Genomic DNA, 27,915 nt, shown 5'->3' with positions numbered 1-27,915 from the left:
AACAACAACAATGATGCTTTTGTTAAAGAAGTGACTAAGAAAAGCTATCGACGTGCTCGCTAATCGCTCCTATGACATTGGGCAAGCCTGCCACACTACTGAATGAGAGGTCGGGCTATTACAGGAAAAAACCGTCAAAGACTTTGAAACAGACCAAGGGTAAGTGGGGGTTTTCATTGGAGAACAAGGCACCGTCCAGCATACTCTTCCTGGATTATGAGTCTAAGGAGGTTCTGAGCTTCGCAATGTCTTTGACGGTAGACTGGGACCCTCGACCAGAGACATGCAATTTTTGGTAAAGGAAAAGCTAACTTCCCTTTTCTCCCCACCACCACCCCCTCCTCCGGGATGGAACAATGGCAAGATTACCCCTGAGCCCCCCACGTCTCAAGTGATAGCTCTGACGACAGTACTAAAAATTCTTTCAGGGAAAACCATCACTATGACCAGAGATTCCTGACAGGGTTCAGAAGCTGCTGTTGTGGGGTCAAAAAGGTTAACGAAGGAGATTCACGGGGCATCCACATAGGCCATAAGGTTCCAAAGACCCCGGGACTTTTCTAACAAACCCTGGCACTATGGGCCTCCTTCCAAACTCGGACAAAACCTCTAAGCAAACCACAGAATGCGATGTGATCAGGGAAATCTGCCATTCCTGGCAACACTAGTGGAGAGGCTTGGGGCCACTGAATCGGACGATTCACCGCCCCATTCAGACTGCTGCCAGAGGGAGGCTTGTAACTGAAAGTCACCTTGCTACAGGCTGAAAGTACAGCACCCAGACACAGGCAGCCTGAGTTAACTCGGCTCAGATGCTGAGCAAGCTTGGGCTGATCACTGCATTTGTCGGGGGCTTAGTTGTGTCATATGTTAAGATGAGAACAGCTGTATAGAAAATGTGAGATTTTTCTTCTAACTGTACCTCAAATACTTAGAGGTATTTTTTTCATTTATAACTACATGATTCATTTAGGTAGTTTTTTCTTTATAATACTTTTAAGGCAATAAAGTGGAACTTGGACATCAGAGGAAAGTTTTTATATTTCTTCCTTTTTCCTTTCATTCCTTTTCATCAATGGGTGACTGTTATTCGCAGGCTAAATTTATCTCCAACATCAAAATATGGAAAACAGCAAATGCTCCCATCAACGACTTAACAACGATGTTATTATCATGTGATTGAGAAAGAGCACAATGAGAATTTCAGCGAGTGTACCAGCAGGCCGGAAAGTGTCATCAAGGAGGGAAAAAAAACCAGAATAGTCAGTTTCTCAGATATATTCTCCTACCAAACACTGAATACAAAATTACTAAAAGAAAAAAAGAAAAAGATTTGTCTGTAAATAACCCTGAATCATTATCTTTCCCAGAAAAGTCCATTAAACATCATATACTATATGCATATGTGAGTTATACTAGAAAAAAATGTGACTTTTACTTATTGCTATTCCTGTGAAAGACCACAGAAAACTCAATAATTCATGGTAACAAGCATTTACTGAATCCTTCCTGAGTTCGGCACCAAATACAAGAGCAGTGCATACAAGACACAGTCTCTGCCTCCAAAGGAACATACTGCATAGTTAAGAAACCACATACTTATGAAGCAAAAGCAGCTCTGATGCGATGCCAAGTGGTCAGAGTTGAGCTGAGAGAGACATCAACGTAGCATGAAATATATGGGGGTGGTTTGGTGAACATCCCGGGCTTGAGCTTAGATTTCTAAAGAAGCACTAAAATTAGCAGAGGTGATAAAGGGAGGAAGGGGCGTTTGAGAAGGGGAGAGAAACAGCGGAAAAGACAAAGTGTTAAAACAAAGCAAAATCTACTCACCAGATGGAAAAGAGCTACGCCTAAACAAAATTGGCCTAAACCAACTTCTAGGGCAATAGAGAAAAATCCGGTGAGGTAAAGAGTATATGGTTAGGTAACAGAAGACTCTGAAACGGGCCGTCAGACAGGGAGTAGATGCGTGGAGCATGAAAGGGTGAACACCTCACACCATCCCCAACTTGGACGCCCGCCAAAAAAAATAGGATTACAACAAACCAGGAAAATGGACAGGGGGGCTGATTTATAGATAGACAGATAGATAGACAGACAGACAGACAGACAGATATCTTAAATTTGAAGAGTTCTAATAGCTACCAGAGCAGAAAACGTGCCCTAGTTAAAACAGAAGACAATTCCAAAAGAGCAGAGAACGCTCTGTTGCCTCTGGTTTCCCAGCCGGGAGTGAACGGACTTGGGACTCTACCTTGAATTCTCTGCGGCTTGCTGGCATTATCAAAGTCACAGATCTTCTTCCAGTTGGCCTTCACGGCCTCGGGAGTCATTCGCTGATTCTTCTGTCTCACAATGGCTCCAAGGGCCCGCTCCCAGCGTACTGGTCACAGAAACAAAATGAAGACACTGAGCACAGAGTCTAAGAGGGACAAAGAAAGTAAAATTCATCCGAGCCCTTTGAATTTTTTTTTAACTTTAAGAGAAAGGGAATTCAGGGGCAAAAACAGATTCTAACATCTGAAGAGTTTTATTACTACAAGCCTTTAAATGTATTTTTCTTGAAATAACAAACCCGTTAGGTAATGTGAATTAAAAAAAAAAAAATTTAAGCGGAAGGGAAAAACCTCTCCTCTGACTATGCCAGACACTCCTAAAGGTAGAATGTGAGGCTGAACCAGAAAAATTTAAATTATACATAGAACCAGAAAAATTTAAATTATACATAATCACACCAAAAGATTGACTTCATGACCACAGATCACTCAGGTGGTGATAACAGGTCAAAGACTCCAGATAACCAAATTAATACATCACACAGCACCAAATAATTCTCCCTTGCCCCACCCCCCCCACTTTGCTCTTGTTCCTTTTCCACAGGAAGTCAACTAGAATAGGGCAGATGCACAAAAATCATTAATGCTATAAAAGTTCTAGGAGGAGAATTTTTAATACCGTTTTCTTTTCAAAGAGCCCAAGGAATAAAATAGCCACTAATAACCTTATTTAAACACTATGGTCAGACCTTGACGATTATTAAACTGAAGATCCATTTCAGGCAATAACAGAAAAGCCTGCTTCTAGAGCTTTCCTATTGATAAAGTCCCAGAGAAAGCTTTTATTTCAACAACTGATTTTCTTTCCAAATGGCTATCCCAAAACACTTATACTGAGCAATGCTTAAATAGTATATGTTACTTTAATAAGCAAAAAGAACAGTCATTAATGATGAAAATATTGATACTCTGGGGCGCCTGGGTGGCTCAGTTGGTTGGGCGACTGCCTTTGGCTCAGGTCATCATCTTGGAGTCCCAGGATCGAGTCCCGCATCGGGCTCCCTGCTCGGCAGGGAGTCTGCTTCTCCCTCTGACCCTCCTCCCTCTCATGCTATCATTCTCTCTCTCTCAAAAAATAAATAAAAATCTTTAAAAAAAAAATAAGAAAATACTGATACTCTTATCTTATAACAATACCCTCCAATAATGACCACCTTTTAAATAACTCAATTAATTTTGATACCAGCAGCTAACTGAAAACTTGATTTGGGATACTGGAATTTTCACAATATTTTTTTAAATGTCATGAAGCAATTATCCAATTTACAGCACAAAATATTTGAGAGCCGGAGAAAGAGAGGGTTGAAGAGAGGAAACACTGAGTTTCCTACTGGACTGAAGTGGAATAATTTCCAGACATCAACTGCAATTTCTGTCTCAGCAAGTTGTCCACTGTGATTCCTCACTGTCACCTCCTGTTGCCTCATGGCCCCAAGGATGAAAAGTATCCAATAAGAGAACGGGAGAATCTTCCCGCTGTGCCATCGAGCACAGGGCTCTCCCCAGCTTTTCCAAACAGTCCTCTCTCCCACTCACTTCTGTGCAGAAACAGCGAGAACCATCATGTGGGACGCCAGAGATACAGGAGGACAAACACCAATATAAAAAGAGACCGTGCTGTCTGAAGGAACAGACAAGTCCTGAATAAGAGCTGCTGACAGGAAAAACAACCACAAAAACTAAAGTTTCTTGAAAATGCCAAAGGCCTGCAGAACAGCTTCCACATTTTAGAATACCTGTTGGTAGAACCATGTTTGAGTATGAATATGTGTGCATGAGCTCCAAGAGTGAGACATTTTGGCAAGATCTTTACGCAGCTCCAATCGGATGTGCGGGGTTAAAAATACAGAAACAACGTACAGCAAACCAAACACTGAAGGAGACTTACGTTTTCCAATCCATCCACCTCCAACCTACCAAAAAGAAGAAAACACAGTTATACCATCAAGAGTGAAATCACTCGAAATATAATTAGAAAAACAGGCATCTACCTCTATAAGAGTATTAGAGGGCTAGATCACAGTGAATGAAAAGAAGACAGCCCTACAAAAGCCCAGTGACCTCCAGGACTGAGCGACATTCATCTTATCAGAGTAGAAATACAAAGCACAACAAGGTAGTAGAAACGTGAACGGTGGAAAAGCAGGCCTGACGTCAGAAAACAAGGCTTTGTACTAATTTCTTCTACTGACTAGTTGTGTGACCCGCATCAAATTATCTGAATTCCCTAAATCCAAATTTCCCCTTATGTAAAATAATGAGACTACTCTTCATGAGATAACCATGAAGGTGAAACAATATAAAATAGTAAAACTGCCTAGCACAACACAGACGTGAAAGAACACATCCCTCTAGACGGTTCTCGTGAATAAAAAAATAAAAAGGAGAGAAAAATAAAAGTAGGGCTTGACTTAATGAACTACGTATAGTCATTTTAATAAAGCATCTTTATAGAGAGAAGGCAAATGACCAAATACATTAACTGCTACCTGGAAAGATTTTTTTCTAGAGGTCATACAAGGGAATCCCCAGAGGAGAGTGATTAAAAAAAGAAAAAAATCTTGTTGTCAATCTTCAAGCACAACTACAGTGTGCTGGAATTTATCCTGAGAATTCCGCCTGAACAGGACAACAGAAAATGTATCAGTAGACAGAACACATCTTAGGGCTCTCGGTCAAGTATGGTTTTTTATCACCCTTTGCCTCTGTGTGAATATGCCCACAACTTTTACAATAGACCCATCAGTCCTGATGCTGGCAGAGTACACACATCAATAGTGGTTTTATGTAAAAGACAAGAGAGAGATCATATTTTACCATATTTGGGGAGTGAAGCAACAAGGTGTAAGCTCCTCCCAGGCGCTGAGCCAAAGAATCTCTGGCTTACACTTCTAGATACCTCTCAGAACGTTGCAAACAAAGTGGCAAAATTTATTTTCAAGGTTTCAGTCAGAATATCACAGATGTTTCTTACTACATTTTATCAATCATGCACACCAAAGGTTCCTCACTAAAAATGTTCACAACATAGTAAAAGAGCAACAACATATTAAACTTCATCTATAAAATGACCTTGTTGTCTCCGTAGGTTTGGCTGTGTATATAAAATGCAGATCTAAGAAAAGAGATCATTCATATAAGATGCACATCTAATAAAAAGCCTGGAAGGATACAAAAAAATACTAATAGCAGTTATCTCTAGATAGGGGTAATGCTGACGAATTTTATTTTCTTCTGTACACTTCCCAGTATATTTTAAGTTTTCTACAAAGGCATGTATGATTTTTGTCCACAGAATTAATAACAAATGTAAATATAAAACACAAAAAGTTTTAAAATTCCTTAATGCTATAAAAGACAAGTAGGCCAAATTCTGAGCCCCAGGTAGCTTAATACTACTAAATTTGCAAAGGTCTTATAAAGTTCTTTCCACCTCTAATTTTCCACAATTCACATTCAATGGCTGTGATGAGGAAGTGAGGGCACACACTTCTGCTTAGACATATGCAGACTGTTTTTAAGCAGCTTTTTATTCAAATGCATCAGATTAATATAACGTTCACTTCAAACTAAGCCAGCTTATTTTGCTACCAAGATATATTTTTGGATTTCCTAGTATTCTTCATAAAAGACGTTCATTATTACCACAGAGAATAAAGTAAGGGTTGGGGGCGGCGATCTAAAATATAACACTTCTAGGAAAAAGGAGATCACACCCAAATGAGGAATAAAAGATGTATAAATTGGCATAAAGAAATCTAAAAGGACTTTGTGGAGTGAAAACTGGATCTCACTGGATGTGTGCTTTTTATTTTTACAATAAACATTCAAAGCTCTGCAACAAGGAAAAATGGAAATGTTTATTTTTAAAGTTAAAATAATAAGTTATGTTTACTGATATATGATACCCAGACTAAACTTCTGCTATCGTGCTATAATAGTTACAACTGAAGTGTGACTGATTTTTCTGTTTTGTTTTCAAGATTTTATTTATTTGACAGAGAGAGCGAGAGAGCACAAGCAGGGGGAGCAGCAGAGGCAGAGGGAGAAGCAGGCTCCCCACTGAGCAGGGAGCCCGACGCGGGACTCAATCCCAGGACCCTGGGATCATGACCTGAGCCGAAGGCAGACGCTTAACTGACTGAGCCACCCAGGCGCCCCTTCAGTGTGACTGTTACATACTAGATCCAATGCCAAAATTTTAAAAATATGATTTTGGGGCACCTGGTGGCTCAGCTGGCTAAGTGTCCAACTCTCAGTTTCAGCTCAGGTCATGATCTCTGGGTCATGAGATCAAACCCTGTGCCAGGCTCCATGCTCAGTGTGGAGTCAGCTTTAGATTCACTCTCCCTCTCCCTCTGCCCCACTCCCGCTTGCACTTTCTATGTCTCTCTCAAATAAATAAATCTTTTTAAAAAATAAAAATATGGGGCACCTGGGTGGCTCAGTCGGTTGAGCGGCTGCCTTCAAAATTCAAAACTCAGCCTCGCTGACTCTAAACCCTACTCTTTATCCTTCTACTGCAACATCCAAGTTCCCAAACTGAATAAAACTTTCTCCATTTGAGTAAACACATCAAACCAGCCATGTTTTTATTTGGTAAGAATACTAGAAATGAAGAAATAAGGAAAAAGAGAAGGTATGAAGTTGCTTTTACTTCTTCTAGGAAAGACATTCATCAACATTTGTTCCTTAGTTAACCATGATAATAAAAAAGACACAAGTGATACCAACTCTTACAGATGTTTACAAATGTGAGCAACTGGAAAATATTAATGCTTCGACCATTTTTTACATATAACACACAAGTACTGCTTTGAGAGAAAGCAGGAAGGTGTGGAATACCTCAAACAAGCTACCATTTTCCTCACAGCTCTCATGGCAAAGCCAAAGGACCAGGGGGGCCACGTAATCCGGCTTCAGAGCTTCCATGAGATCTGAAAGAAAGACCAAAAAAAGGTTATGAACAAGAATGTCTACATACTTAATCAATGATTGTGCTTTCTGAAAATTCCTTCCTTATAAATTATAGGTAACTCAGAGACTTGTTAAATAGATAAGAACAAAATTAGATCTATATAATCAATCAGCCTAACATTCAAAGCTTCTGGAAGAACTGCTGCATCCCAATGGAGATATTCCAAAAGCTCCCTCAAGCTTCTTAGAAAGTAACAGACACACCTTTCCAAGAATGGTAACATACCATTCAGGTGAAGACAAGTTAGAGCCACCTAGGGAGTAAATAATGGACAAAACTCTATTTAACATGAGGAACTGAAGTACCATTCATTCCCAAAACCATTTCATTCTCCCAGCAATTTAACCAGAAGCCAGGAAACTACACAACAGCATTAACAACTGTAATGGCAGTAAGACAATGACATGAAATGCAACCATTCTGATGAGTAACAGTGTAAGAAGTATTTTCCCAGTGCACGCTTTTCTATGAGCAACTTAACAGAGTAGAAAGGAACTGGCATACCTTGGAGATATTGTGGGTTTGGTTCCAGACCACCACAATAAAGCAAATATCCCAACAAAGCTAGGCAAGTGAATTTTTTGGTTCCCCATTGCATATAAAAGTTATGTTTATGCTATCCTATAATCAGTTAAAGTGTGCAGTAGCATTATGACTAAAATAAAAATGTACACATCTCAATTTTAAAATACTTTATTGCTTAAAAATGCCAACCATCACCTGAGCTTTCAGTAAGCTGCAATGTTTTAGCTAGAGGATGGTCCTGTCTCCATGTAGATGGCTGCAGACCCATCAGGGTGGTGGTTGCCGAAGGCTGTGGCAATTTCTTAAAATAAGACAATGCAGTCTGCCTCATCGATTAATTCGGCCTTTTACAAACAATTTCTCTGTAACACGCAATGCTGTTTAACAGCATTTTACCCACATGAGGACTTCTTTCAAAATTGGACTCAATCTCTAAGGCCCTGCTACTGCTCTATCAACTAAGGGTATGTCATGTTCTAAACCCTGTGTTGTCGTTCAAGAGTCTTCACGCCATCTTCCCCAGGAGTAGATTCCAACTCAAGAAGCCACTTTTTCTGCTTATCCGTAAGAAGCAACACCTTATCCATTCAAGTTTTATCACGAGATGGCAGCAATTCACTCCCATCTTCAGGATCCACTTCTAATGCTAGTTCTCTTGCTGTTTCCACCACATCTGCAGTGACTTCCTCCACAGAAGTCTAGAACCTCTCAAAGTCATCCATGATAGCTGGAACCAACTTCCTCCAAACTCCTGTGAATGTTGATATTTTAACTTCCTCCCACAAATCACAAATGTTCTTAATGGCATCTAGATGATGAATCCTTTCTAGAAGGTTTTGAATTTATTTTTCCCAGATCCATTAGAGGAATCACCATCTATGACAGCTATAGCTTATGAAATGTATTTCTTAAATAATAAGACTTAAAAGCTGAAATGACTCCTTGATCCACAGGCTGCACAATGGATGATGTTAGCAGGCCTGAAAACAGCAATGATCTCCCATACCTCCACCAGGGCTCTTGGGTGAGCAGGTACATTGTTAATGAGGAGTAATATTTTGAAAGGGATCTTTTCTTTCGAGTACTGGGCCTCAATAGTGAGCTTAAAATATTCAATATTAAAGTTCTTGAATATTAAAATATTCAATAAACCATGCTGTCAACAGATGTGCTGTCATCAAGGCTTTGCTGTTCCATTTATAGAACCCAGGCAGGGTAGATTTGGCATAATTCTTCAGGGCCCTGGGATCTTCAGAATGGTAAACGAACACTGGCTTCAATATAAAGTCACCAGCTGCATTAGCCCCTAAGAGAGAGTCTTTGAAGCTAGGCCAACTTCTCTCTAGCTATGAAGATCCTAGAGGGCATCTTCTACCAATAGAAGGCTGTCATGCCTGCATTAAAAATATTTTGTTTACTGTAGCCACTTTCACGTGCCTGCATTGAAAATATTTTGTTTACTGTAGCCACCTTCACGAATTGTTTTACTAGATCTTCTGGATAATTTGTTGCAGCTTCTGTAACAGCACTTAGTGTTTCACCTTGCACTTTGATGATACTGAGATGGCTTCTTTCCTTACACCTCACTGGCATTATGAAGTGGTGGTGTTTTCTTCAGAGAGGATTGGTCTTTGCTACTGTTGGTAAACAGGAGACACAGCCAACCTTGGACTACTTCGGTGTTCCTTGAGCGTTGAAGTTCAGTGTAGAACACTAAAGGCTCAGGACACCGTCTTGATGCTGGCCTGCCTCTAAGTATCTATATATTAGCGCTGTTACTGGTATCTGTATTCAGAGTAATCTTGTCTTCACTGTAGTGCAGAGCTAAGGACTATTTTCCTTATTTCTTTCTGGTCGAGGGATACTTTATCTCAGCAATGCTTCAAAAATCTAATTTCTGGCAACAGAAGGGTTCTTCAGAGTATGTGGCTTACTGGAATGCTAGAAATCCTGTCATCTGGTATTGTGGAAGAAACACTCAATTGAGTAATGAATCTTAAGGTTTAATTCTGTTTTCTATGAGCTTCAAACTTTTCTTCTGCAGCTCCCTCACCACACTCAGCCTTCACAGAATTGAACAGAGTTGGGGCCTTGCTCTGAATTAGGCTTCGGCTTAAGGGAATGCTGGGGCTGGTTTGATCTTCTGGACAGACCACTAAAACTTTCTCTGTATCAGCAATAAGGCTGTTTTGCAGGGCACCTGAGTGGCTCAGTCAGTTAAGCGTCCGACTCTTGACTTCAGCTCAGGTCATTACGGTCTTGGGGTTGTGAGATTAAGCCCCGCTTTGGGCTGCTCGCTGAGGGATGAGCCTGAGAGTCTCTATGCCCCTCTCCCACCCCGCTCACACTCCATCTCTCCTTCAAAAAATAAATAAATAAATAAAAATAAAAATAAAGCTGTTTTGCTTTCTTATCTTTTGTGTGTTGACTGGAGCAGCACTTTTAATTTTCTTCAAGAACTTTTCCTTTGCCTTCACAACTTGGCTAACTGTTGGCACAAGAGGCCTAGCTAGCTTTTGGCCTACCTTGGCATTTGACATCCCTTCCTCACTAAACTTAATCATGTCTAGCTTTTGATTTAAAGTGAAAGACATGTGATCTTCCTTTCACTTGAGCACGTATTGGCCATTATAGGGTTATTAAGTTTAATTTCGGGAAACAGGGAGGCCTGAGGAAAGGGAGAGAGATGGAGGAATGACTGGTTGGTGGGGCAGTCGGAACACACGCAATATTTATTGAGCTCTCTATCTTCTATGGGTGTCTTCTATGTGACACCCTAAAACATTTACAATTGTAACATCAAAGATCACTGATCACAGACCACCGTAATAAATATAGCAATAATACTACAAGATGACCAAAATGTGACACAGAGACATGAAGTGAACAAATGCTGTTGGAAAAACAGTGCTAACAGACTTGCTTGATGCAGGGTTACCACAAACCTTCAATTTGCAAAAACTGCAATTTCTGTGAAGTACAACAAAGTAAAGCTCAATAAAATGAGGTATACCTACTCTACACAGGAGTAAGAAGACCTGGATTTTACCGCTAGCCCTGCCATGTACATAAACATAGGACTTGGGGCACATCACTCAACCCCCTGGACGCGTAACTTCACCAGAAAGATGCTAATTAAAATACTTTCCCTGCCTATTCCACCAACCTGTTCCAAGGCTCAAGTGAGATATGATTTGTTAATATACCTTATAATCTTTAAAGAGAAATGACAAAATAGAATTTTAGGTTAATATGCTAAAGCAACAAAGATGACATTTACAATCCCTGTAAATTAAAGAGCAGCTCCAAAAACTTTTTGCTTTATAGCCTCTAAAATAGCTCTCAAGTATGAAAAAAAAACAGTGGCACACTTGTCTCCATTCCCTATTATACAAAGGTAGACTCCAACCACCTCAAGTTACACGAAAAAGCAAATTCTTAACCTGTATACCATTCATCTCAATACATACCATTCCTCTCATTTCTCTTATGTATCAACTGACAAAACTGAAAGTTAGATGATATCTATGTAGATTCACATGGTTGAGGTGACTAACTTTATACTGAATGCAACAACAACAAAAAACGCATTTATGAAAACCAACTGAGCATATATTACCTTAGGTGAGAAAAAAGAATAAAAGAACAAAAGTCACATAGCAAAAACACTTCTGCCTTGCATCTTATTTCACATATTATCACTAACAATGTTAAGTAAATATGCTGCTTTCCAGTTCTCCAAACATATCCCAAATTTTCTAGTTAACTCACATCTTATTAAACTCAATTTTACAAGGTTTAAGGGGGTAAGTGAAATTCCTGAGAACTACCATAGCTAATACATACAAAGTTATGTGAAAACAGAATTAAACCTTAAGATTCATTACTCAATTGAGTGTTTCTTCCACAATACCAGATGACAGGATTTCTAGCATTCCAGTAAGCCACATACTCTGAAGAACCCTTCTGTTGCTAGAAATTAGATTTTTGAAGCATTGCTGAGATAGAGAAAGTATCCCTCGACCAGAAAGAAATAAGGAAAATAGTCCTTAGCTCTGCAATGCAGTGAAGACAAGATTACTCTGAATACAGATACCAGTAACAGCGCTAATACATAGATACTTAGAGGCAGGCCAGCATCAAGACGGTGTCCTGAGCCTTTAGTGTTCTACACTGAACTTCAACGCTCAAGGAAGACCGAAGTAGTCCAAGGTTGGCTGTGTCTCCTGTTTACCAGCAGTAGCAAAGACCAATCCTCTCTGAAGAAAACACCACCACTTCATAATGCAGAATAAACACAGATTAAGATGAGACAAAGAGCTCATGATTAAAAATCACCAAGAACACATGAAGGAAAACCACCATGAGTGAAAATCAAAAGAAACAAACAGATTTAAACTACAGTGAGATAGAGATGTTGGAATTTAAAATATATCATATACGAAAGCAAATTAGTGATTTAAAAAATAAAGAATACAGTCACAACAGTAAGCAACCACGAAGAAGCTATCAAGAGGAAATAGGTAGAGTAGATCTGGAAGTGGGGTATGGGAAGGATTACTAAAAGGAAAAAAATTTTTAAATATGTTAAATAGTAAATTAGACAGATGAAGAGTGAATTAATTAAATGAAAGATATATTTGATGAAATAGTCAGAATTCAATGTAAGAGGCGAGAATATAGAAATATTAAAGAGAAATTATGAGAAATTAGAGAAAAAGAAAAAGGGCAGAATTAGGTCTAACATATATCTAACTGACATACAGAAAGAAAGAAGAGAGCAGAGGAATAATGCATCAAAAGACGAAGGCTAACATTTTTCTGGAACTTATAAAACTAAACAAAAATATAAGCCATGGAACCACAGATCAAGAAACCATAATGTACTAAACCGAATATGCTAGACTCATAAAAAGAAATACACGCCCAGATACATCAATGAAAGAATACAACGCAAAAGAGGAAGACATGATCTTGAAAGCACCAGTGAGAAGAGTAAATCTTCTATTAAAAAAATGACAATTCAACAACTAATGGAATCAGGAGAAAGTGGATCAGACTCATCAAAAAGGTCGAGAAAAAATAACTATCAAACTAGAATTGTGATCCCAGAAAAATTTTCTTTCAAGAATGAAAATGAGGGCGCCTGGGTGGCTCAGATGGTTAAGCATCTGCCTTCGGCTCAGGTCATGATCCCAGGGTCCTGGGATCGAGTTCCGCATCGGGCTCCCTGCTCCTTGGGAGCTTGCTTCTCCCTCTGCTTCTCTCTCTCTCTCTCTCTCTCTCTCCGTCTCTCATGAATAAATAAATAAAATCTTTAAAAAAACATATGAAAATGAAATAAATACATTTAAGATAAATAAAACTGAGAAAATATACCAAAAACTGGGACTAAAGGAACTTCTAAAGGACATATTCTAAGGAGATGGAAAATGACCCAAAAGAAATGGTAAAAGATATAAAAAATGGTAAATGTATATAAATCTAAACAAATGTTTTCCATATAAAATAATAACTACGATGGGGCAATTGGGTGGCTCAGTCAGTTAAGTGTCTGCCTTTGGCTCAGATCATGATCCCGGGGTCCTGGGACCAAGATCCATATCAGGCTCCCTGCTCAGCAGGGAGTCTGCTCTCTCTCTTCCTCTGTCCCTCCCCAACTTGTGCACATGACTCTCTCTAATAAATAAGTAAATAAATAAATAAATAAAATCTTTAAAAAGTAATAATAATAACTATAATAATATCTAATTTATAAAGAGTTTCAAAAAAGAAAACTATAATAATGGAAAGTAATAACACAGAAGTCATAAGGTGGATGACTGACTAGGTTTAAAGTGTTCTTGAATCCTTATACTGTTCAGAACAGGAGTTAAAACATCATTTAAAGTAACCATAAAAAGGAAATAAATATACATCTAGTAATCTGTAGGTCATCAGTCTTAGCAATATTTTTATGGGTATGTCTCCTTAGGCAAGGGAAACAAATGCAAAAATAAACTATCAGAACTACATCAAAATAAAATGTTTTTGCGCAACAAATGAAACCATGAACAAAACAAAAAGGCAATCTATGGAATGAGAGAGGGTATGTCCAAATGACATATCCAGTAAGGGGTTAGTATCCAAAACATATAAAGAACTTATACAAGTCAACACCAAAAAAAAACCAAATAATCAGATTAAAAATGGGCAGAGGACCTGAAAAGACATTTTTCCAAGGAAGACGTACAGATGGCCAACAGACAACATGAAAAGATGCTCAACATCTTTTCACTCATCACCAGGGAAATGCAAACCAAACCACAATGAGATATCACTTCACACCTGTCAGAATGGCTAAAATCAAAAACACGAGAACTGCCAAGCGATGGTGAGGATGTGGAGAAAAAGGAACGCTCGTGCACTGCTGGTGGGAATGCAAACTGGTGCAGGCACTGTGGAAGACAGTATGGAGGGTCCTCAAAAAATTAATAAGAGAACTACCATATGATCCAGTTATTCCACTACTGGGTATTTACCCAAAGAAAACAAAAACACTAATTCAAAAAGATAGATGCACCCCTATGTTTATAAAAGTGTTATTTACAATAGCCCAGATATGGAAGCCATCTAAGTGTCCATCAAGAAATGAATGGTTAAAGAATATGTGGTATATATCTACAATGGAATATTACTCAGCCACAAACAAGAATGAGATCCTGCCATTTGCGACAACATGGAAAGACCTAGAATGTATTATGCTAAGTGAAATAAGTCAGAGAAAGACAAATACCATATGATTTACTCATATGTAGTAAAAATGCAACCAACCAACCAAAAAACAAAAAACAGAAACAGACTCATTAATAAGAGAGAACAAATTGGTCATTGCCAGAGGGGAGGAGTGTGGGGAGATGGGCAAAACAGGTGAAGAGAATAGATAGATACAAACCTCCAGTTACAAAATAAATAAGTCCCAGAGAAGAAAATTGGACCACAGTGGGTATAGTCAGTAATATTGTAATAACATTATACAGTGACAGATGGTAACTACACTTTTATCATGCTGAGCACTGCGTAATGTACAGAACTGCTGAATCACTATGTTGTACACTTGAAACAATTAGAACACTATATGTCACCTATACTTTAGTGATAAAGTATAAAAAAATATAAAAAATATATTTTTTAAAGTAGAGAGAGTATATACATTTTCACAGAAAAGAGCAAATAATGAAATTTTAAAACAATCTCTAGTAATAAAAAATACAAGAAATAACAGATGCGCAGAAAAAATATATATATATATTTTTAAAGATTTTATTTATTTGACAGAGAGAGACACAGCGAGAGAGGGAACACAAGCTCGGAGAGTGAGAGAGGGAGAAGCAGGCTTCCTGCTGAGCAGGGAGCCCGATATGGGGCTCGAACCCAGGACCTGGGATCATGACCTGAGCCGAAGGCAGACGCTTAACGACTGAGCCACCCAGGCTCCCCAGAAAAAATATTAACAGACAACACAACACAAAATGGTAGAAAAAATTCAAATTTATCAGTGGTACAATAAATGTAAATAAACTACATTCATCAGTTAAAAAAAGACACTGCCAGAATTGATTTTTTATATTGCCCAGACAGGCAGTTCACGAAAGAAATGTCTACAATGGAAAAATATAGAAAGACTGAAAGTAAAAATTAAAAGGAAAAGAAATACCAGGAAAATACCTACCCACAAAAAAACACCTATTTTAACATTAGACAAAAAAAGACTTAAAAAAAAAAATTAGGGATAGTGGAGGGCATAAGACAATAATAAACAAGTCAGTTAACAAGAAAGATTTAATAATTCTAAACACACAAGCAATCAATAAAACAGCCTGAAAAATTACAAGTCAAAAACTGACAGACATACAGGAGGAAACTCGTATTCATTTATATATTATTTTCAAAGCACAAAAACCAATACATCTTTCTCGATAATTGAAAAGTTGAGCTTAAAAACGTCCAATAAATATAAAGAATATTTCAAAAATACAATTACCAGGCTTGCTATGCTATAAAGAGCGCTGCTACTATCAATTAGAAGATACTCTTTCTTCTCAAGAACACAATGAACATTCATAAGAATTGTATTAGCCTATTAAGGATATCCCAAGAAATTTAAAATAACCACTATTACAAAGACCACATTTTCAGGCTACAAAGCTATTAAGTTTGAAACCAGTAACAAAAATATTAAATTCCAATTTATTTGAAAATTAAAAGTATGTTGCCACATATGTGGGAAAATATATTTGCAAAATATATGTCTACAAAATAACAGAATAAGAATTCTTACATATTAATAAGAAAAAGACAATAATTCAACAGCGAAATAGCCCAAAAAACTTGTCTTCATAGAAGAACATGTCTGGCCAGTAAGCAGGCATATTAATAAAAGCATGAGGCCATTAGTAATCAGGGAAATAGAAATTAGTAACACAAAGAGATAGCATTTTATACTCACTAGATTGGCATATACTGACAATGCCATGATCTGGACAAGACTAGGGTGTAGGAAAAGGGTTAACTCAACAGGCCTGAGTTGCTCACACTCTGCAGACTCCCAAGAAAGGTCAGTCTTCAAAACTGGCCCTTGGCCAGTTCCTAGGAGATGAGCTCTGAGCTTTCTGACTAGTAAGAATATGCCTGAATCTTTGGGCCATGCTGAACTAGTTTGATCAGTTTGTGCCAACAACGTGATTTATGAGAAAGCCTATCTTTGCTCCAAAGGGCTGGAGTCCGAGTGGCCGAGGTCAGTCACACAGGGGGTGCATGCTTACGTGACTGACCTCCAGTAAAAAGACTGAACACCAACGCTCAGGTGAACTTCCCTGGTTGGCAATATTTACACATTTCTTCAAACATCACTGCTGGGAGAATAAGGTGCATCCAGGACATCTAGAAGCTTGGGGCTGGTTTCTCCTGAAATTCACCCCATGTGTCTTTCCCCTTTGCAGATTTTAATCTGTATCCTTTTACTGTAAAAAACCATAACTGTGAGTTTAACAGCTTTGTCTGAGTTCTGTAACTTCCCTAGAGAATCATCAAGCCTGAGGGTAATCTTAGAGACCTTAACCCAAGCAGAGATCAGTGAGAACTCTATAATCACTGGTGGATGTTAAATTGGTTGAACCCATGTGAAAATAATTTAGCATTAGTTTAAGTTCAGCATTTGCATATTCTGCAACTCAGCAATTTTACTTTTGGGTACACACCCTAGAAAAATTCTTGCTCATGTGATCTAGGATACATGTAAAAGAATGGCAACACTGTTCAAAAAAGCAAATAAATTTAAAACAATTAAGATGTCCATTAATAAGAATTAGATAAATTCACACCATGGACTCCTATACAGCAGTAAAAATGAATGACCTACAGCTATACATATCATAAATTAATCTTAAAGATTTAACACTGTAAGGAAAAAAAGAGGAATCCACAAAAGAAAAATATAGTATATTATAATATCATGAGGATCAAAAACAAGCAAACCAAATGATAAAGTATTTATGTTTTTTCCTTTAAAGTAGAATACTACACATATATGCAAAACAGTGTTACTGTTTAACACTTCACAGTGTTACCGGGAAGAAGAAAAGCATAAAAATATAATGAATCATCATGAACTTGCCAGTCAACCCTGGAACTGGAGCCTTACCGATAACATGGCAATCTAACTTTGTACCCTTTAATCTACCCCTCTGCTTCATGCCAAGAGATAAACACTATTCAGAATTTTTTGTTTATCATTCTTTTGCTAGATTTCTACCTTAGTCATTTTTTTTTTTGGCCACAGACTGTACACTCTTTGGGAAGCAGTAAGTTTTCAAAAAAACACTAAAACTTTAGGTTTTACATTTGTTTTGTGTTGAGAATGTAGTTTTTACTTATGTGAACAGATCTCTACCTCTAGAGATGTTAGGTAAATATTTAATGTAGTATCCTTTATATAACAGTACAAGCACAGGCTCTCATACACTTACATTTTACATTTTGAAAGAAAGAACAAAATTGGAGGACTCACAAAAACAAGACCTCAAGACTTACTACAGTAATCAAAACCATTGGTAAAAGGACAGGCACAGAGATCAGTGGAACAGAACACATTATTCAGAAACAGACCCACACCTATATGGTCAAGTGATTTTCTACAAATGGCAGAGGTAACCCACACCAAGAATGAGTACTAGTCTATAGGACAAATGAACTAGTTTCTTCAACAAATAAGTGGCTTTTTTTAAAGAACAAACTATTGTATTAAATAAAACAAGAACTAGTAACAAAATGCCTGTGAACTTTATCTGGATCCCTGTGGAATAAGCCAACTCAAAAGATATCTTTTAGTAAACTGTAATACTAATTTGGTATTAGGTGATGTTAAAGAGTTATTTCGTTTAATGTGATGATGGCATTATGGTTATAATGTCCCTATCTGTCAGAGATATATTTCCAAGAATTTATTAGGTGGAATACAAAGTCTAAGATTTACTGTGAAATATGACAGAATAAAAAGGAAGAGAATGGCCAAAAAAAATAATAATAATAATAATAATTTTAAAATATACCTGAGCATTCTGCTTTCCTTAACAAAGGGCCAGCCTCACGAGAGACTACCAGAGCCCTATCTGACCTAGGGGAAGGGCAATTAGACAAGTGGAGCCTCTCTAGCCCTCTTGTCTCAATTAAGGGGAGAGGGAAGAATTGGCTAAGAAACTCTTCTGAAAGTCACAACCCAGGACTCTGACTCAATAAACAAAATGGAGATATCATAAGATTATAGAACATTTCCCCTTACAGCCACATCAGCAGGACTCCAGTACAGGAACAACGGATTATAACTAGAAGGCTCCAAGACACACATTCTAGTTAACAAGGAATTTCTAGGGAGACCCAAAGACAACAGGAGACACAAAAACAAGGACAGAGAGGAAAAAAAGCCTCCAACACAGAAAGCTACAGCAAACAATAAACACAGCCTAATTCCTCACAAGATAAACTTAAATCCTCACACTAAAGGCCTATTTACCTCACTTTCTATTACCCCGATACATCATGTTCAGCTTTAAAAACAAAAATTTCAAGGCATGCTAAAAGGCAAAAAAAGCACAGGCTGGAGAGACAAAGTAAGCATCAGAACCAGACTCAAATATAACATTTCGGAATTAGCAATGGGAATTTAAAATAACTATAAATCATACGCTAAGGGCTGTAATGGAAAAAGTAGATAACATGCAACAACAGATGGCCACTGTAAGCAGAGAGAGAAAAACTAAGAAAAAATCAAAAGGAAATGCTATAAACCAAAACAATGTAATGGAAATGAAAAAAGAATCAGTGAGCTTAAATATATGTCAACAGAAACTTCCCAAACTAAAATACAAAAATAAAAAAGAATTTATTTATTTATTTATTCATTCATTCATTCATTCATTCATTCTACAGACAGAGTGCTCAAGCAGTGGAGGAGGAGCAGAGGGAGAGGGAAAGAGAAAATCTTACACAGGCTCCATGTCCAGCTCGGAGCCAAATGTGGGGCTCGATCTCACAACCCTGACATCCTTACCTGAGCCCAAATCAAGAGTCAGAACGCTTAACCAAATGAGCCACCCCAATAAAAAAGAATTTTGAGAGAGGAACAGAATATCGAAGAACTGTGGGACAATTACAAAAGATATAACATGCACATAAAGGGAATATCGAAGGAGAAGAAAGAGAGAAACAGGAAAAATACTTGAAGTAGTAATGGCTGAAAGTTCTCCAAAATTAATGAAAGACACCAAACTACAGATCCAAAAGTTCACAGGCAATCAAGCAGTATATTGCCAAAAATCTCCACCTAAGTATTTTATATTCAAACTGCAAAAAAACAAGGAGAAAAATCTTGCAAGAGGAAAAAATGCCTTGCTTATAGGTACAAGGAAAGAATTATGTCAGCCTTCTCTTCAGAAACCATGTAAGAAGCAAGAGGAGGGTAGAGTGAGATATTTAAGTGCTGAAAGAAACAAACTACTAATCTAAAAACCTGTATCAGTGAAATTATCCTTCAAAACTGAAAGAGATTAAAGGAATAAAAAGATAAGCTACAGGCTGAGAAAAAAACATTTACAAAACATGTATCTGATAACGAACTTACTTCCAAGATATGCAAAGAGTGCTAAAAACTTGACAATAACAAGCCACCCAATTTAAAAATAAGCAAAAGATGTGAACAGGCACGTCACCAAAGATAGATAAACTGCAAATACGCATAGGAAAAATGCACAACATCATGTTATTAGGGAACTGCAAATTAAAACATGAGACAGCACTACAGACCTATAAGAAGGACTAAAAAGCAAAAGATGGACAACAATAAATGCCTGCAAAGATGTGGAGCAACGAGAACTCTCCTTCATTGCTAGTGGGAATGCAACATGACACAGCCCTTTTGGAAGACAGTTTGGAAATTTCTTACAAAGCTAAATAATGTTAACATACAATCCAGCAACCATGCCCCTTGGTATTTACTCCAAGTTGAAAATTTATGTTCACACAAAAACCAGGACATGAATGTTTATAGCCACTTTATTCATAATTGCCAAAAGCTGGAAGCAACTAAGATGTGCCTCATTCAGTGAATGAATAAATAAATTATGGTCCCTCCATACCAGGGAATATTATTCAACGGTAAAAAGAAATGAACTTCAGTCCTGCCCGACATTTGGGAAGAGGGGAGGATGATGAGGTGAATCATGGGGGATTTTCAGGGCAGTTAAACTATTCTATATAATAGAATTCTGTATATAACAGTGGATACAGAACATCATGTGTTTGTGAAAACCCATGCAACTGTACAATACAAAGAGTGAGCCTAATGGAATCTACAAACTTTGATTAACAATAATGGATCAATACTGGTTCATCAGTTATAACAAATGTAGGGCACTAATGCAAGATGTTAATAACAGGGAAAACTGTCTTTACCATCTTGCCCAATTTTTCTATAAACCTAAAACTATTCTAAAAAATAAGTCTATTAATTTTAAAAAATAAGTCTATTAATTTTAAAAAATAATTATTACTATAAAATCGTCAAAATGCTATTGCTTCATTTTATAAAAAAAAAAACAAAGATATATATGTATTTATGTGCACCTACACAGAGAAAAAGAATGAAAGTTTATCTCTGGGTGGTAGAACTATGGGTCATTTTAAATTTTTTTCCTTTGTGCTTTTCTAAATTTTCCATAATGAACACAAATTATACATAATGCTTTTTGAAAAGGTAAGATAAATAACTTTTTAAACTATTCAGAAAATTAAATACTTCCGCAAAGCTCAGTCTGCATAGATTTGTGGCTAAGAGCCACTGCAAAATTTAAGCTACTTACCTTCAGGCATAATGCTTTGGGTCATCCGTGATCCAGCAGCAGGGGCAATGGTGTTACAGTGAATGTTGCTTCTCTGGCCTTCAATTGCCAGGGTATTTGAAAGGCCCAGAAGACCCAGCTTTGCAGCACTATAATTGGCCTGGCCAAAGTTGCCATAAATTCCTGAAGCTGATGCAGTCATAACAATCCTAAAAGGAAAATCAATGTCTCAAAATCTCTTTTCCATGTTTTGATAACACTGCAACTCTAAGCCTTTTATTTTCTTTTTCTGTCCTATTACGCTGGTCAAAAGCAATTCTGCATACCGTCATTAGGTTCCTACAGTCATGATTCATATATGCAAAGTAATATTTATAATAAAAGTAATCTCTCAAAATTCAACTACAAGATTTAACTGTTTTAAAAAGAATCCCTGATCAAGACCAAATGAATTCAAGTACAAGAATATATATTCATTATCTACTGAAAACAGCAATAAATATTTATAAACATAAAATAAAGGGCAACATATAAGTTATGGTAAAAAACATCAGAAAAATTAGTTCTAACTATTTAGTTCTCATTACTTTGCTCCTCTCTTTCTGGATAATATTAAATGCCTCATATTAAAATAATGCCATCTCCAAAACGTAACCACATCTCACCCTATTTAGTAGACCAAGTAAAATAATTTCTATCATTTATTTTCAGAAACTTTGAGAGTTAGGAGAAGCTAGAACTCTCCAAGAGGAACAGGTATCACAAACAATTTCCTGCTAGTAGAGGTGTGTGAACCTCAGGTTAACAAGGAGGAGGCGGACAGAGTCCACGGAGCCACCTCCTGGCTCTGCCACGCTCCCAGTCACTCACACAGACTGAGCCACATTCCTACAGCTCCCAGTTTCTAAAGACCAACCCAGGTCGGACCAGCACTAGCAAGCTGGACACAGCGCTCATCTGTCCTCAGTTAGCCCGTGGACACAGTATCACTATACTTCAGTTAAGAGAATGAAGTACTGCTGAATCCTCACCATTTGTATACTGCTAGAATATCAGAGAACACCAGGAAATCTGTTCAAACTGAAAAGTAGGAGGTGAAAAGAAATATAAAGTTGGCCAGCTCAGCGAATCCTTGACTAAGTGATACCAATTTAATGAGAGGGTATATGCCAAGAGTACATTAAAAGCCTGCGTTTCTCTGACTAGATCTTCCTCAATATCAAAGCACTTATCTCTCCCTGTACACAAGGACCCACACACAGCATCCCTGACCCCCCACCCCCGACAGTCACACACAACTCTACCTTCCAAACTTCTGTTTCTTCATATGATCCCAAGCCGCCCGGGTAACTTGGAACGAGCCTCGCAAATGGACCCTGTGGATTATATCTAAAACAATATTTTTATTAGATACTTTGTCAAAAATTAGATAGGCATGTCTCAGAATCAACATAAGCAATGATTTATTTATACAAAGATGTTCATTTTATACTGAGCATTCAAAATCAACTATTGTCATATTGCTCCCTGAGTAACCATTTTTGCTTCTGTCCCAATTACGTAACCAATCAACAGTTCATACCCATTCTCCCTATAATTTATGATAAAATTACTGTAATCCCTGCACACATCTAAATACAATGCCATCTTTAATTTATGCCTACTTTATATAAAAATCCACTAATACAAACATCCAAGAATTTTACACATAAAGCTGGTCCTGGGATCAAGTCCAGCATTGGGCTCCCTGCTCAGCAGGAAGTCTGCCTCTCCCTCCCCCTCTGCCCCTCCCCCCTGCTTGTGCTCTTTCTCTCTTTCCCTCTCTCAAATAAATAAATAAAATCTTTAAAAAAAAGAAAAGACTGTAAAGGTATGAAGAGCAAACAGAAAATAAAAAGTGATTTGTTATTTAAACTCAATCTTTCCAACGTGGCATTCTGAATGGGATTTTCCCCTACTCATTAGAAGCCTCAAAATTACATCTAGGGGTCCCCCCCAATTCTCAGATCTCCAACATTTTCAGGGCCCCAGACTCCCTTCCATATCCTGCTCTTGTTCTTGAAATAAAAATCGCACAAGTAGCTAAGCATGTGTCAGACTGTTAGAGTTAATATGGCTGGAAAATGCAAACAACTTCTCAAGAAGATAAAGGGGAAAGCGAATTGAAAGACACAAAATCTTTTCAGGTAACTTCTGCCAAATGATTTTAAAAGTTTTCATTTATCAAATGTTAAAAGAAAATAGGTTACTTCCAACTGTTGTGGTCATTTTCAGCTGTAAAGCTTATTCATCATGTTCATCATCGACATCAGCAGAAGCAAAAGTAGGTAGAAGCAGGTTTTTCCTTAAATGTACAAATGCCTCAAATCGTAAAAGGCTAAATGGATAGCTTTGCCCCACAGAGACCTATGTTACAAACAACTTACCCCAGTCGTCGTCACTTATCCTACCAAAAGAATTGTCCCTCAGAATTCTAAAAACAATGATATTACATAGGTTAGAAGGAGGAGTATCCACTTTTAAAAAACCCAAAAACTGTGCATGCACATTATTATTCTACTCAAAAATGAAAAAAAGAAATACTCACCCAGCATTGTTGACCACAACATCTACAATATAAAAAAAATCCAAGTCACGAACATAAAAACAAGCATATTAACCTGCATGGGCTTACAACTCATGTTTCTTTCAAAATTGGGCTTTTTCTCCCCACCATGGAAAAGTAAATAATAATAGTAGCAGAAGAGTCTATCAGAACAAAATTTTATACCTATAGCAAAAAAAACACACAAAAAAACCTGATTCACAAGTATCTCATCATGTCAGAGTTTTCCTCTCAAATTTACATATGTAAATGTCTCCACCTCCACCTTATGCCAAAATTCTACCAGCTTATTGATAGAATCAGCTGTTGCCCAACGCTTAGGTTCTTAGCATTCAACGGTAACCATAAGCCATCCCTCACTTAACCTCAGAATTCACTCAGAAAGTTCAAAGTTTAAGATTTTTCTTTGCCACTCAAGAGTCAAAATTCCAGAAAGGAAACTATTAGAGTTAGAAACTGGTGGCCTATCTTAATACATAATTGTATTCTCATTATTATTAAAAAAAAAAAAAAAAGGAATCTTTTTTTTTTTTAAGGCTCAACCATCATCTTAGGGCTGTTCTCACCCTGTAACTTCATATGCCTTTGCGGCCTCCATCCCTCTGTCAAACTGCATGTGAACAAGTCCCTTATAAGCTCAACCCAACATAACCAGAAAAACAAATCTGCTAGACAACCAAAAAAGAAAGGCAGAGGGAGCACATTCAAATTACAAAAATTAATGTCTTCCAGAATGTAAACACATTGGACTTATCCGCAGGAATGTTTCCCTACAGTAATTCAATAACCTTTCACTAAAAATAAAAAAATTTTTAAAAATAACCTTTTACTAGGAACGTGTGGAACTAAACCAGGAAGACTATCTAGAGAGGGATAAACTGAACGACACATTTAAAATCCTTCTTTCTGAAAAATAAAGATTTTTATTACATATAATTCATCTTAATTAATTCACAAGGTATTGAATCTTTATGATCCAAATCATAATTGTCTGAAAGATTCCACAGGGTCCTCTACTGCCAAAATATTTATTTTATAAACATATTTGGGGTATAATTAAATTTTCATAAATAACCTAGAAAATGCTCATAAGTTTTTTAAAGTTTTTAAGTCCAAAAAAATATAAAACAAACTCAACACATTTTTGCATAAAAAATACCACCTCGAGCCTTTTGTGGAATAAGATAGGGTATGTAAAATAATTAACTTGTAAAGGAAATCTAAAAACTTGGCTATATAAATAAATAAATAAAACTTTGGCTATAAAGAAAGAAGGAATTTCTTATAAACAAAAGTAAAATAAAAAAATTTGATTAGGAAGGTAGAACTGCTCTGTTAGTACCATAAACGCAAAGAAACATCACCTATTCTTCCAAAAGCTTCTAGTGCTGTCCTCACAACCTTCTCTCCTGCTTCCACCGAATCTGGAGGAAAGGAAAATTAGTTACAAAACATCAGTAATATCCTTCAGAAATAACTTCTAAATTCTGTGGATCAGAGCACATGACAAATACTACTCACTCAACAGAATTCATTTCCACAAAAACAAATTTATATTTGCAGGCACATAACAAATCAAAATATAGACGATCTAATGTTACAGAGGAAATGTATCCCCTAAAACAATTCTTTAAAGTACCAAAAAATAAAAATAAAAAAATGGAGAGGGGAATAAATAACATTTTGGCAAATACTATCCAAAACAACACTGTCTAAAACAACTTTCTGTGAGGATGGAAATGTCTTTATTACTATAGTAATACAGCAGCCACTATCCACGTGTGGCTACTGAGCCCTTGAAATGGGGTAGTATGGCTAGTATGGCAGATAAACTGAGTATTTAACTCTTCAATTTGTATTTAATTTTAAATAGTCCCAGAGGCACTTCCCCTTAAAGATGCAAATCAGAATTTACAAGGGAGGCAAGGAGGTACATGTTTAATTTGAAAAAGCATGTTCAATGCTCTATAACTACATATGGAAACAAACCTACTGTTTGTACCTTACTAAGTACAAAAAGCAAAGCTCAATAAAATAGAGTGGCTTTCTTCTTTTCTGCTCATCAGCCCCAGGGGAAGAGCTCATATCCCCAGAGTTGTGTGTCAAATGGTCTGGTATCAACATCCCACTGTCTCTCTCTATATTCTCTGCAATCACTGGGGAGGAGCCAGGAAATATATTCCCTTCCCTGAGATCCATACAGTCCTGAGTTAGATCTGCCAAAAATAGGCACCCATCTAAGAATGAAGAAGTAGGAGAAGCCTGCATATGCAGGCAAATCTTGGAGCAGGGTGCAGATGAGAGACCGCTGAGCCGTGAGAACCTGACAAGGTCATCCACAGTTCCCTTGACATGCACGTACCCAGCCCTTCCAATGGTTACGCAAGCCTTCACACGTGGACACCTGCAGGGGCTTCTGTTTTCCTAACTGCATCTTGATTGATTGATATGGGTTGCATATCAAAACTGGGGGGAGAGGCAAGGGAGAGAGTCTGGAATTTTTCGCATTATAAAATAGATTTTTTTTTAAACTCCAGAAATTAAAAAAAAAAAAAAGTTGAAAACACTTTTGTAGATCCTCAGTGAGAAAAGAAGATATTAAAATATCTGTCTCATTATTCCCTAGAACACTCAAAACAAATCATATCCTATTTCCTTTCCTTTAAAAATTTCAAAATCAAGTGACTGGCAATCTAATTTTACCTCTGGCTAATAAAAACAATCTAATTTGCAGAAAAGTCAATAAGCACTCACTTTTTTAAAGTAAATCTATTTGAGAAGGTTCCTTACAGATACTATCAGAATGGATACATCAAATGCTGTTTTTCCTCATGGCTTTATTTTAATGCCTAACTTTGACTCTTATGTTTTTATAAAGGTAAGAAAGTTACAAAGAACAATGATTACTTGTGCAAAATGGAACTCAGTGTTTGGATACCAGAAAAGAGGCATTTTACTTCCTACGCTGTATTACGTAAGAATTTTTCTAAAACAATTTTTAAAAGAAGAATCTAATGTTATTCTGTAGCTAAAATGGGTCTATCAAGAACAAGAGCATATTCCTATCCACATCATTAATAATTTACTGATTTTGGGGCGCCTGGGTGGCTCAGTCGTTAAGCGTCTGCCTTCGGCTCAGGTCATGATCTCAGGATCCTGGGATCGAGCCCCGCATCGGGCTCCCTGCCCAGCAGGGAGCCTGCTTCTCCCTCTCCCACTCCCTCTGCTTATGTTCCCTCTCTCGCTGTGTCTCTCTCTGTCAAATAAATAAATAAAATCTTTTAAAAAATAAATAAATAAATAAATTTACTGATTTTATCTTGCACGGATTAATAAAAATGTTAAATATGCTAAAAGTTAAGACTCATGAAATAACCTACACCAAAAGTTTTTAAAAACCTCATATATTATATAAAATAGACAGCCAAACAGATTTGGCTGACTCAGAGAAAATCTAATCTCATAATCACACTGGAATGCTGAGACATTTGCTCAATGATTATTAAGGTGAACAATAGCATTAGTTGAAGGAAAACGCAAGAACAGTATAGGTCTTTCAAATATCATACCATAGTTGGCCACAGCTTTTCCACCTTTACTTCTTATTTCTTCAACAACCTTATCAGCAGCTGCTAAGGAGCCTTTACTCAATCCCTTGATGTCCCCACCTAAGTCATTCACTGCAATGCAAAAACAAACAAGAACTCATTTCTCAACCTCAAAATATGAACTGGAAATAAAATCCCATTGTGAGTGTATTTCTTCTGTCATCTCTTCAGTTCCTTCCGACCCTATCCCCGTCTTATGAAACATGCCAGGAGATATATATATACTTTCAAACATGGCCCTTGGTTTCTAGAGAGAGATACATATGAAGCAGCAAAAATATTTAAACGCGGGTTCAGGTCACAAGATTTTTAACTTTGCAATGTTTTTTTCTTTTTTGAAAAGACAAAAGAACATGATTCAACCCACTTCCAGCAAAAAGAAGAGAAATATTCATAAAGCAAACGATATCAGGGCCTACCATAAAAGAAATAAAAATTATTTGTTAAAAGAGATCAGAAACTATATACAGAACTCAAACGTGTTCAG

At 37.2% G+C, this 27,915-nt stretch overlaps 1 protein-coding gene across 1 annotated transcript in view; it reads right to left on the bottom strand.

The window, feature by feature from the left end:
* The window catches only part of HSD17B4 (hydroxysteroid 17-beta dehydrogenase 4), an 83,319-nt gene that overhangs the window by 43,826 nt on the left and 11,578 nt on the right, over positions 1–27,915 (bottom strand). The window contains exons 3-11 of the mRNA XM_025860781.2: positions 27,390–27,500; positions 25,185–25,244; positions 23,803–23,824; positions 23,642–23,688; positions 22,520–22,604; positions 21,237–21,424; positions 7,185–7,276; positions 4,228–4,252; positions 2,258–2,386 (exon numbers count right to left, since the gene is read on the bottom strand). Of these exons, the coding sequence (XP_025716566.1) occupies positions 2,258–2,386; positions 4,228–4,252; positions 7,185–7,276; positions 21,237–21,424; positions 22,520–22,604; positions 23,642–23,688; positions 23,803–23,824; positions 25,185–25,244; positions 27,390–27,500 (759 nt within the window). The remainder of the gene's footprint in view (positions 1–2,257; positions 2,387–4,227; positions 4,253–7,184; positions 7,277–21,236; positions 21,425–22,519; positions 22,605–23,641; positions 23,689–23,802; positions 23,825–25,184; positions 25,245–27,389; positions 27,501–27,915) is intronic.

This window comes from Callorhinus ursinus, unplaced genomic scaffold (genome assembly GCF_003265705.2).
Source record: "Callorhinus ursinus isolate GAN/ISIS: 27379988/994484 unplaced genomic scaffold, GSC_fseal_2.0 scaffold30, whole genome shotgun sequence".
NCBI lineage: Eukaryota > Metazoa > Chordata > Mammalia > Carnivora > Otariidae > Callorhinus > Callorhinus ursinus.
The sequence above is the reverse complement of the archived record's forward strand: the minus strand, read 5'-3'. Positions and strand labels throughout refer to the sequence as shown.